At 39.9% G+C, this 12,190-nt stretch overlaps 1 protein-coding gene across 5 annotated transcripts in view; it reads right to left on the reverse strand.

Annotated features, from left to right (window-relative positions):
• Positions 1-1,922: 1,922 nt before the first annotated feature.
• The window catches only part of LOC5564628 (homeobox protein PKNOX1), a 293,860-nt gene continuing 283,592 nt past the window's right edge, over positions 1,923-12,190 (reverse strand). For all 5 annotated transcript variants that reach the window (XM_021841086.1, XM_021841082.1, XM_021841085.1 and 2 more), the window contains 7 exons: positions 3,699-3,843; positions 3,348-3,617; positions 3,193-3,277; positions 2,756-3,129; positions 2,582-2,647; positions 2,444-2,516; positions 1,923-2,370 (listed from right to left, as the gene is read on the reverse strand). In XM_021841086.1, coding sequence (XP_021696778.1) covers positions 2,099-2,370; positions 2,444-2,516; positions 2,582-2,647; positions 2,756-3,129; positions 3,193-3,277; positions 3,348-3,617; positions 3,699-3,843 — 1,285 coding nt within the window. In that variant the 3' untranslated portion in view covers positions 1,923-2,098. The remainder of the gene's footprint in view (positions 2,371-2,443; positions 2,517-2,581; positions 2,648-2,755; positions 3,130-3,192; positions 3,278-3,347; positions 3,618-3,698; positions 3,844-12,190) is intronic.

Consider the following 12,190-nt stretch of genomic DNA (forward strand, 5'->3'; position numbering starts at 1 on the left):
CAAGCGATACGATCCAAAGATCAAACACTACCAACGCGATCCGCTATCCGCGACACTATTGTATCGTGCTATGCGAGCGACGCGCAACACGATTGATCCTGACCGCATTACCCACCCCTACAGGAACAAGCTACACGGCCAAAGGATCACACACTACACCCTTCAAAGTGCTCTGGGGTAATATTGACCCTAAACGCAGACAAAGGGTTAATAATCCTCCTAAAAATTGACCGACCACCAAGCGGTCCGTCGTTTAAGCCTTCCTTCGTACACACTTAATTTTTTACGGATACCTGTGAAATCTCAACAGCTGAACAGTTCGGCAATAGTAGTTTACGAAACAAGTTGCAGAATGATGATTTTTACAGCACGAGTCTCAAATTAATCCTACGAGGCTTGCCGAGTAGGATTATTGCGTACAATTAGTGCTGTGAAAATCGAGTTCTGCAACGAGTTACGTACAACCTTTTTTGCAATTTCTTAGAAGACCACTTGAGGTTATCAACAATTATATCGGAATGCATTCACCATTATTTTACACGCACCATTATGACAATTCCCGCACTGCGTACTTCAGTGCAGGAAAGTAGGCCGTTTCATGACAGATTGGCGTGATGAAAAACAGCCTATTACGATGAGGAATTGCAAAAAATAAATCCAAGGGAGTACGGTACAATTTTCGATAAAAATTCACCGAAATCTACGGTGTTTTATTTCACCGAACCGTTCAGCTGTTAAGATTACGGCGCATTTCATGACATATGTCGGAGTCCAAACATGGCTGTCACAATGGCCGGCTTGTGCCCCTACTGACGATTTCAAAAGCACTAATCTGCAGAAATAATAAAGGTATGGAGTCGATCGTCTTATTTTAAACTTTCTGCTAGTGCGCAAAGCTAAAATAGAAATTGCACTGCCGCTTGATGCTTCTTTCGCAAGATTTGTGCCTTCAAAGTTTTGATTTTGGGAATTTTGATTCTAAGCTGTTTCACCTTAAAATAAGCGTGTGTAACCTACGAGAGAAAGGCTTCTTAGGCTGAAACGCTGGAAACTATAAAATAATTTTCCTTTAAAGCTAAGTATGCTGTTTCGCTCAAGAAAAGTAAAAAAATTCCTTGACTAAATGGGTCAAGAAATTTCATACAGAAAGCTTCCTTTGAAATGACATTTCTTCTCAACTGTGTACTGCGATCAGAAAAATGTGATTTTCTGGACCATTTCTGGGAAGAAATTTACCACGCAACGAGATAGGCGATTCCTTTTCGGGCCAGTAGCAAACCAGCCTTAATTCATTTAAGACTGAATGGTTAATCAATAAAGGAATTAGTAACAAACATTTTTTAAATATTTCTATCGTAAAGATATGGAGTTCTCGAAAATGATTCGAGGAGTTGTTCGTCGCGCGGTCGTTGTTTTTCTCTCCTTAATCAAGTTTCGCGTACCTAATTTGATGTTTGCCTTCGTACGCGGTTCACATCAAGATCAAAATTCGAATTTATGCAAATAATTGAAACCTAGGAATGAGACGTCGATTATCCAGGAAACTCGTCTGTAGTTCTACTACACGCCACGCGCGCGTCCCCACCCAACCAACCTTGAACGGTTATTGCACCCTGTCCCGTCGCCGTCGCCGCCGTCATCGTTTGGCAAAACATTCGTTTTAAATATAAAATCCCGACCATAATAATCAGTCCCAGACTGACGCGTCGCAAACAAAGTGCAACACAATCGATGTTACGTTTCCATACATGCTCCCAACAGGAGATTTGGCTCGTGCACTCTATCAACAGCGCCATTCGCGTTGACCCACTGACCTTAATGCCTAATTAATTACCCGGTTATGGGCCCATAAGTCGTACTTGGATCATTGGAAAACTCGTATACGCGTGGAACCAGAGTAATCTCTCCGTATACACCGTTCATTGAGTGTAGTGTTTCTTATCGCATAATTGTTGCTTTCTGACGGAGTTGCTAAATAAATACATTTCGGGAACGAGACGTCCCTGACACTAGACTTGATTATGGCATTTTGGTTGCACACTAGATTTTGCAGATTTACGTTGAGGTTGCGTTGGATTTGCTAGCTGTCCATGAAGCGTTAGCGTCCGCCTACTAGATGAGTATGGCTTGACTCGCTGGATTCTTCTTCGGAACTTACCGCAGGATTAGGGTATAGGTTTGACCCTGCAGCGGCGGATGCGTGGAGCTTGTGGCGATTGCTGAATGCCGCTGCTCGGTTGACGTTGGAGCTTATGTTTTCAATGTTGGCCAGCTGATAATGGTGACTTGGCACAGGTGCTACGCCCAAGAGGTTATCAACGGACCAGTGACGTTTGCCTTGTTGTAGATCTTCGGGTGGTGGACTTTGTGCTATTTCGGGGCGATAAGAGGCAGATGTGAATGCAGTTCAGCGATTGTTGAGGACTGAGGTCAGACAACTTACCGGAACTGTCGGAATTATTATCGAGCATCGGTTGTAGGATTCGGCGTCGAGCATTGATGAACCAGTTATTGACCTGTTGAAAGAGAAAATCCGGGTTGAAATTCAAACGCATATAGGAACATCCAAACCGCAACTTACTTGTAATAGCGTGAGATTGGTTTGGGCGGCTATTGCACGTTTCTCATCCTCAGTAGGATAAGGATGCTGCGTAGGTCCACGCCAAGGTGCCGAAAGCATGCAAGGAAACGAAGAAGAGAAAAATCAAAATTAGTTGAAAACAGAGGAAATGACAAATTGGAAGCGAATACTAACGACTAGATGCTGAAATAACCAAGCCCTCATAACGCTAGTCGCGTGTTTGGGCAGAATGCTTCGTTTGATTCGTTTTCCGTGTTCGTCAACGCTGCCGTCCAGCTCCGAGTCGTCGAGTTCATCTGAGCTACCGCTTGGAGACAGCTGACCGTTGGCGAAGGGATCTAGCAGGGGTAATGGAGCGACGCCGATTTGACTCAGAGGGGTGGATCCAAGGATTTGGGCTGGAGAGGGCAGATATTGAGGATTTTGTGGGACGGGAAGACCTACCGGTAAGTGGTTAGTAGCTACCGGATTACTTGGATTGGAAAGATCTTGTGGAACAGGATCGAAAGGAGTCGTTTGCGCAGGCGGCTGCTGAGGGAATTGGCCTACTGCGTTCATGTTCGAAACCATCAGTTGGAAATCTTTTTGAGACAGGCTACTCTGATGCTTACCTTGCATATTGCTATATTCATTGGTATCGTTTCCGGACAGATAGTCGGCGTTTTGGTAGAATCCTTGAGCACTTCCGGAGAGATCCTGGAAATGAATAAACCAGCATAAGTCGAGTTGGCCTCTATCATTTCTATTTCTACAAAGTGCAACTCACCTGCTCCGGGCTGTTGATGGGACTGTTGGAGTTGGACAGGTTGTTGTTGTGCTCCATGGCGTAATCCGATCGGAGTAGATTCTCCGACTGCATCTTCCCACGAAGGCAGGCAATGTAGCGGGTGCAAAAATCGCGGCACAGCTCTTGCACCTTCTCCAGCTCGAGCAGGTGTATCCTCAGCACTTGCAGTGCTTTGATCATAAGGCCGTCCAGTTCGGAATTATTGGTTAACAGGGGGCGTTTCTCCTTCTCTAGCAATTGCACGAAAGCCTAAAAAGCATGAAACAAATCACATCACATCGCATTATTCCCGGTTCCATTCGATTCAACATTTTTTCGTTCCGCCCTTACCTGAATATCCCGGGCAAAGCTGTCGCCTTCGCTGGTACCATTGCTCGACCCATTCGGGCTGGACGAATTCGAGGAGGGAATGTAGCCTTGTGTTGCTTGTTCGCATTTCTCTAGTAGCAACGCCAACAGAGAGAATAGTGGATGTCTGTTGAAGGAAACCAAAGACGGTTGTTAGAAGACCGACCAAAAAAAAAACTAAAATCGAAATGCATTTCGGTACAACAACTGGATGGGATTGGAAAGAGCTTTGGCTTAGCTCAGTGGTTTCCAACCTTTTCTAAACTGGGATGCCCTTAAAAAAAGTTCTACATATATTCCTCGGACCCCTGAAATTGTGTGTTCTTGGAATCAAACCTTACGAAAGGATCTAATAATGAATCAATAGATATTCTTGGCAGGCACGTTTGTAAAACAACTCTTGATTGTAATCCACGACAGATATTGTAAGAATCCTAATATGATTTTCAGGAGACATAGAATCCACCTAAGTCCATTTAAAATCTGCCCAGAAGCCAACCAACCATCTCTCTAACAGTCCGATAAGGGACTTCCAAAAAAGGATGATACAAAAATCTAATGCTAAATCGTACAGGTCTGGCAGGGCAAGAGATGAATCAGTCTGCGGCTGAAAGTCTCTGTAATACACCCGATTCTGTTTTTGCACGGATTTTTTTTACACGGCCGTGCAGAGTGCGTCGAGAAAGTCCGAGAAGTCGTCAGTTTTTTTTTACCTCTCAGATGACACGTTTTTTCTGAGTGCTTTTATATGGCCGAGCACATGAGTAAAGCTGAAAGTGGATTGTGGCTGCTCAATCAAGGATGAAGGATCAATCGGTGAGCTCGTTTCATGCTTTTTTTTTTCAAGTCTATAAAATATGTATGACCGCACATTTAATCGTTACATAAATATGATTTTTCAACAAACTATAAATGGTTCGTCACCGTAAGTGTCGGCATAAACTCTTATTCATAACTTTATTGTTTTATATTTTTTATATAAAATCACTTACCTTTATTTTTATACATGCTTTGAATGGTTTGGTCTGTGCTAGAAGTGTAGACTTGCAAAACGTTCATTTTATTCAAAAAACTTTGAATGGTTCACCACTGTAAGTGTCGGCATAAGAATATTATGTGATGGTCTAGCCAATCGATTTTTTTTTTCAATTTGAGTAAAATATCCTGTAGGAATGTTGCTTTTAGCTATTTGTTCAGCAAACTTTGAATGGTTCGTCACTTCAAGTAACGGCATTATTTTCTCATACTTGAAATTTTTTCATGTCAATCGAAAATATTATATTTCTAAGTATGTTTATATCTCACAAATAATCGTTTATCATGGTCTAATTGCTTATCAAAGTGAATCCTGTGACACAACGATCCTCCCCATTAACAAACATCCCTCCCAGTAACCTTTGCGGAGATGCAGAGGCAAACACGGTCTCCAAATAGCAAAGGTTACACACTAACATTCCTTCCCCCAATCCCACCTGACTGCAAGGACGTGGCCGGCGCCGTTATTGACCCTGTATAAATAGAGGCACTGAATTATGCACACTGAAGAAGATTATGGCCAATCCAAGCCGAACTTCTAGTTGATTCTTTGTGCATTTTCACTGACTTCGGTCAATCACGGAATAGCAACCATTGATATGTGTAGTCAGTCTAAGCTAAGTTAAGCTAAGGATTTTTTTTACACGGCCGTGCAAAAATAGTTTCCATACATTTTTTTCCGCCAAAACCTTATTTTTGCATGAAACGTCGAGAACTGGTGTTACTTTTTTTGCACGGTTTTTGAAATTTTGAACTGAAAACTTTTTTTGCACGGTACGCATCCCCCGTGCAAAAACAAAATCGGGTGTATAGCAAATCTTGCAGGACTAGTAGTTGAAAAGATCAAAAAATCCACCAGCTATTTGGCAAAGATATTTACAGGAGTTTGAAGAAAATTTTCTCTAGAATTATAATTCGTAATATTTGATAGATGTCCTAAAACATCTTCAAGAATGTCACCACAATCCACGAAGAAGAAATTTCTTAAAGACAGGTTAGATTTCCATCGAGTATCACCTCTGGAGAATTCGTTGAACAAAAAAAAAATCGCGGGCTATCAGTTGAGAAACACTGGCTTAGCTTCTCCGAACTGACGAAGCGGAAGAGCACTGCTGTAGTCGTCGTCCCTGCCCTGCTCGGTCGTAATAAAGATATTACAGTTATTTCAACATAGCCTTGTTCCGTGTGTCTTGTGAAGAAATCTACCGCCCCGCCGCACCATCCTTTCTATGAAAGTCCATCAATGTGGATGGATTCCAACAACGGGCTGACGAAGACGATGACTAGAGAAGGACGACGACGACGATGATGATGATTGGGGACGACGATTGTCCCAAGGAGCTTTGTAAAACATCATGTCTATGTCGGTCGGTCGGTATATTTACTAGCAGTCCAATATCCGACGTAACTACATCGAAATAACGTGTGCATTCGAAATCACATTTTATATTGATGGGTGCCCGAAGAGACAAGGTGCTTACGGAACAAGGGGAGTAGCTTTTCCTAATCGAATGGATTACTTTTTTTTTTTCGTTAGACTACGGAGCAGTTGCTGCATTTAAATTGTCTTTGTCCCTATATGTTTCAGCTGTATTGCTCTTAAAATTGAGAAGGCAATTGAAAATTTAACAAAGCTTTATTGTTATTCAGTATTTATTAAGCTTTTGTAATAAATTAAAATTTATCCGGAATTTTTTTTTTGCGATTGACGGAAAATTGGGGTAAGAGTTAAAATAATACCACAACGCTACACTTCTGTGATAAGGACTGTGACGAACCAAATTTGGAAAATTCAATGTCCTGTAACATTCCCAATGTAACATGAGTAAATGCTTAAACTTTGATCGATTTGAACTGGCTAATTATAATCAATTGATAAAATGTTCTAATCTAGGTACAGATTCGATTGATTTTCTTCTTCTTACTGGTGTTACTCGCCAACTGATGTACTTTTTGAAAAGTGTCTGTTCCAGTATTAGGAGGGATTCTAAAATATTCTAAAGAAGTCACAGGAATAATTCCTGGAGAAATGCGGGAAGTTTAGGATAAACTTTGTAGGAAATCAAAACCAAAAATTTTAGGTGCTATCAATTAAATTTTTCTAACTCTCGGAAATTTACAATTTTCTGAAATCTCTATATTTATTTTTGCTGAACTTTTGCAGGAATTGTCATGAGTTCCGTTTTATGTGATATTTGGAGTAATTCCTAGAATATAAAGGAATATTTGAAGAAGCTTACAGCAAAAATCTAATTATCTGCAAAATTGTGAAAACTTCCTTGAAGATGCTAAATTAGCATTTCTTAAGAAGTTGCTGGGATAATAAGCATAAGCATAAGCATAAGCATAAGCATAGATGACCGTAAAATTCGTAGTTGCTACTCCGTGATTGACCAGAACAATCGAAGTTGCACAGGGAATTAATGAATGGGGCTTGGGATTAGCTTACCATTCTTCAATGTGCACAAATCGAGAGCTCTAACTTAAAAGTCAATAACGGCGTCGGCCACGTCCTTACGGTCATCGGGGAAGGGAAGGAATGTTAGTGTGACTACCGTTGTTACTAGAGACCGAGATCACCTCTGCATCTCCACGGTTGTCATGGAAAGGATATTGGGTTAGTGGGATAAGGTAGAGATCTGGGAGTCCCCATTGTTTGGTGATGCGATCCATGATATAATCACGCCTAACCGGATTCGCGAAATAATCGTATTGTACGCCGAACAAGTGTTCGTCACTCGCTCACGCAAGAGCAAGCGACGCGATCAATAGATCGAACACTACTAACGATCCGCGGCGCTTTTTCATTTCTCTGAGCGAACGACGCACGACATGTTTGATCCTGCCCTCATCACCCACCCCCGCAGGAGCAAGCGTCTAGGTCGAAGGATCAAACGCTACTCCATTTCTTGGGAAGTTGCTGGGATAATCGCTTAAAACTACTCAAGGCAAATTCCGTCAAAAAAATCCTTGGAATTTTTACTTGGAATATGCTGGAGTTGTTCTCAAAGAAATGTTAAAAAAAAACTTAAGAAAATGGATTTTTGAGGAGGCCTTTGCAAGACTTTATGGAACCATTAAAGACAAAATCCCGTAAAAGCTATTAGCATCAATTTCTTAGAAAAAAAAAAAAATGTTGAGGGATTACTGAAGATATCTAGACAGAAAGAACTGGTTGAATTTCACAAGGGATTAAAGCAAAAGATTCTCGAAGTGAGTCTTAAAATAATAGTAATCCTAAGGCGTAATTATGGGTGTAATTTCCGAACAATTTTAAAATACAATATAGACGAATTCTTGGGAAAAATAAATTCATTGCGAAATTTTTGAAGAGATTTCATAGACATTCTTGAACGAAGTCATGGATTGACTACTGGAAACGAAAAAAAATGAGAAGCAAAATTAATACCTTGGGATATTGCTGAGTACTTTATGGAGAAATTTGAACTACTCCATGAAACTAGAATATAATAAAATAAATTATTGGAATGGGTATTGAAGAAATTGTATCTATCTAAAAATAAAATGAAATACCGGAAGAAATTCCTGGCGAATATATGGAGTTATTCTTTATCCACTCCCTCTGTGGATGGGGACGGACCTGGTGTAGTGGTTAAAACACTCGCCTCTCACGCCGAGGACCTGGGATCGAATCCCATCCCCGACATAGTCACTTATGACGTAAAAAGTTATAGTGACGACTTCCTTCGGAAGAGAAGTAAAGCCGTTGGTCCCGAGATGAACTAGCCCAGGGCTAAAAATCTCGTTAATAAAGTCAAACCAACCATCCCTCTGTGGATCACGCTCACGCTCATGATTATAATTATTCTGTGAATTTCGTTTCAAGTTGTCTCTAACTCTATAGCACTGCGGAACACGTTTTTGTCTCAAAAATCAAAATTCCGCTATTAAGTTAATTTTGGGTTGCTGAATCCTTTGCCGTTCACAAAAATATCAGAGCACGTCTAATTTTTGAGATATTGGCTGTTGAAAATGCAAAATTTGACTATTTCAGCCAACTTGCATGCAAGTTTGTCTGGCAATTTAATTGTTTAATTTGCCACATAAATCAAACTTCATGGGTATAAAAATAGTTATCACCTAAGTTCATAATACTTTCGATGCTTAAAAGTTATTTATCAACATCAGTTAAACATCAATGAAACCAGTGTTTTATAAAACTTTGGTGACCTGTAGCTAAAAATTGTGACGTGCTGAAAAATTTCTGAGAACGACATCAGAGCCAGCAATCCCAAATGTTCTTGAGACACGCAAAAATGTAATTTTTGTTACGCTGTGTAATAGATATCCTATATACAATAGGGAAAAATACTCAGAATTCAGACTTCTGCTGAGCTTACAGTGTGAAGTTTCTGAAAACATTTCAAATTTGTTGACTTTTTCTTCATAATTTGATAGCAAACAATGCCTTATAGGGCATATTTTTAAAGATCTTGCAAGGAATTCAAGCGTATCATTCAATTCTGTGGATACCTTTATTTGAATAGTTTAGTATATTAGTATTGGATAGTTTGAATATCAGTATTGGACTTACACAGCCGCGTTCCAAACATGTTCCAAATACGTTTGTACACATATTTTGAAATTTCGCTACAGTTAATATTTCCATATAAATCTACATCGTTTTTGAATCACCTTTAAATATCCAACTAAAAAGCTAAAAATTTCTCAGAACACTATTTTTATTATTTTTTTTATTATATGTAATATGGTACAAATTTTTTTTAAAAAACCTGGCCTCAAGAGAATTAGCATAGTGTGGGATTTACTTGTGTGAAAACTCCACTAAAAACTAGTCCCCACTTTCGGCGGTAGCCTGGATCCCGCCTAGATGCGACTTCTGTGCGTCTGCACTTCTATTACCCTCTTGACGTTTTCCCACTCTGCGCAGTCTTCCAGTAGACTGCCTTTTCATCTTCCCCCGCTTCTCTGTCACCTTCCGTCGTTCATGCTCTTCTTTCCTTCTCGCTTCCTTCTCCTCCTAACTTCTTCGGCGTTGGAGGATGTCACCAGTATCGGTTGGGGAGACGTCCGTACTGATGGTGGCCCGATTACCGGCGGCTATCGCAGGTGATATCTTTTCATTCTAACTTCGTCTAGTGCCTCTCCGCTGATAACACATCATCCCGGTGATCACACATACTACCTCTGACGATAGTGTTCTGTATGCCCATGCTACTCTCATGTCCATGAGCCGGAACATGCGGATGAACTTGTCCCAATTGCGCTTGGTTTGCAGTGCGGCACCCCAGGCCGGAACTTCGTATCTCAATATCGACGATGATACCAGGTCCGTCCCACTCGGGCTCAGATTGGGTACCACTTCTAGTACTGCATTTGGTCCCTCGGTAGTGCAAAAGGTACCCAACTTTGACAGATCGCAGTACACTTTTCACGGCCTTCTAGATTACCTTATGAGCCATAAACTTTTGGGCAACTGCAAGGGACATGGAGGTCTTTAATGTGTCTTTGATGATACGCTAGCCAGAAGACGCCTCCTACTGCTTCTCGAACCATAAGCACGGTGTACCAGATTCCGTTATTAACGCAAAAAAATGTCCAAGAATTTGGCACCCACCATTCGAAAGATATAGTATTCAAGTTGAATTTGAAAATATTTTAACGAGGGAATCAAAAGTTATCGTGGTTTGAAGGTTTTGAGCTATTCTACAAGGGATTTCTACATAATTCACAATTTTCCCAACCAGTGCATTATTATTAATTTGTAAACTAGCCAAGTAATCATCAGTTTTGCATTAAGCATTAGAAACATATGATATCTAAGCAACTTCTCGGAAAATTTGAGAGAATTTCTTCGAGAAAATCAGAAGTTACAGTGATTTGTATATATACCATTATTTCTATGAAGTTTAAATGAGAGCTTATTCCTATAGCTTTTTAATATCAATGTAAATACATTACAAATAAAAATGTTTATAGGACTGACACTCGGTATTCAAAAGATACAGTAGTCGAGAATCTTGGCAGTTTGAGAAAACTTTATTGTTAGATACATAAATATCAACTATTCCTTTAAATATGGATAGATTGCGTTTTAAATTGATGTTGCATGATTCGTATCATGCAAAATCTTCGATTCGTCATGAAGGGTGTCGTCATATTGAGTCTTCAGTCAAGTTTTGCACATATGAAAGAATTACTTTTTATTTTATTTTGTTTATTATTTTGTTGACTTTATTGTGTTTGGAGGGAGGTGTAACCAGTGAATATGATAAGATGATCTCTAGGACTCTTGTAATTGAGCGTTTTGTTTACCAAGACGAGTCCTGTAATATAACCCCTTTCCATTTTCCAAACTCGCAATGATTTCTCGTGGAAGTGCAGAGTACCCCAACGGCTTCCTCAAAGATAGAAACACGTAATACATTTATTCCATAACCCAAATTGACCTGTATTCGCATGTAGCCGGCGCAGATATTGCTTAGTACAGGAAATGAGAATTCCATTACTTACACACTGAGGGTGGTGCAACAAATCCTTAATAGCACCGGTTGGTTCTTTGTGCAAGTACAGTTGCTCTTGTAATAACAAAGAAGCAGCATCGGGCGGCCAATCACGCCCTTTAATCACGTTGATTAACATATTGACAAGAACTTTTTGGATTTAGTAATGGTAAAAACATTAAAAGCACTAATTAGTGATATTCAAAATTTGCTTTTCCAAAACTTCAAAGTACTGTAGTCATGTTGTCTTTTGACAATGTTTTTTCAAACCAACTGAGAAGATGCTAGTCAACTATATCTTTTGAATACCGAGTGTTAGTCCTATAGATATTTTTATTTGTAATTTATTTACATTAATTTAAAATAGTCATAGAAATGAGCTCTCATTTAAACTTCATAGAAATAATGGTATATATAAAAATCACTGTAACTTCTGATTTTCTCGAAGAAATTCTCTCAAATTTTCAGAAAAGATGCTTAGATATCATATGCTTCTAATGCAAAATGCAAAGCTGATGGTTATTTGGAAAGTTTACAAATTAATAATAATGCACTGGTTGGGAAAATTGTGAAGTATGTAAAAATCCTTTGCAAAATAGCTCAAAACCTTCAAATCACGATAACTTTGGATTCCCTCGTTAAAATACTTTCAAATTCACGGAGACGGTGCTTGAATACTACATCTTTCGAATGGTGGGTGCCAAATTCTTGGACATTTTTTGTGTTAATAACGGTTTCTGGCACACCGTGTAAGCGTTCGGCATGATCCTTGTAAGTGCGTTAGTCGCGTTTGCCGCCTTCTCATATGCATAGTCGACTTGGGTGTTGAAGTTTACCCGATCATCTATCATCACGCCAAGGTGTCTGAGTGACCGCTATGATGCTATGAAATGTCCCCCGACGGTAATCTCAGCGTGTTGAACCGCTTCGCGATTGCTGACTAAAAGCACCTTC

The sequence above is a fragment of the Aedes aegypti genome, chromosome 2 (assembly GCF_002204515.2).
Source record: "Aedes aegypti strain LVP_AGWG chromosome 2, AaegL5.0 Primary Assembly, whole genome shotgun sequence".
In the NCBI taxonomy this organism is placed as follows: Eukaryota; Metazoa; Arthropoda; class Insecta; order Diptera; family Culicidae; genus Aedes; species Aedes aegypti.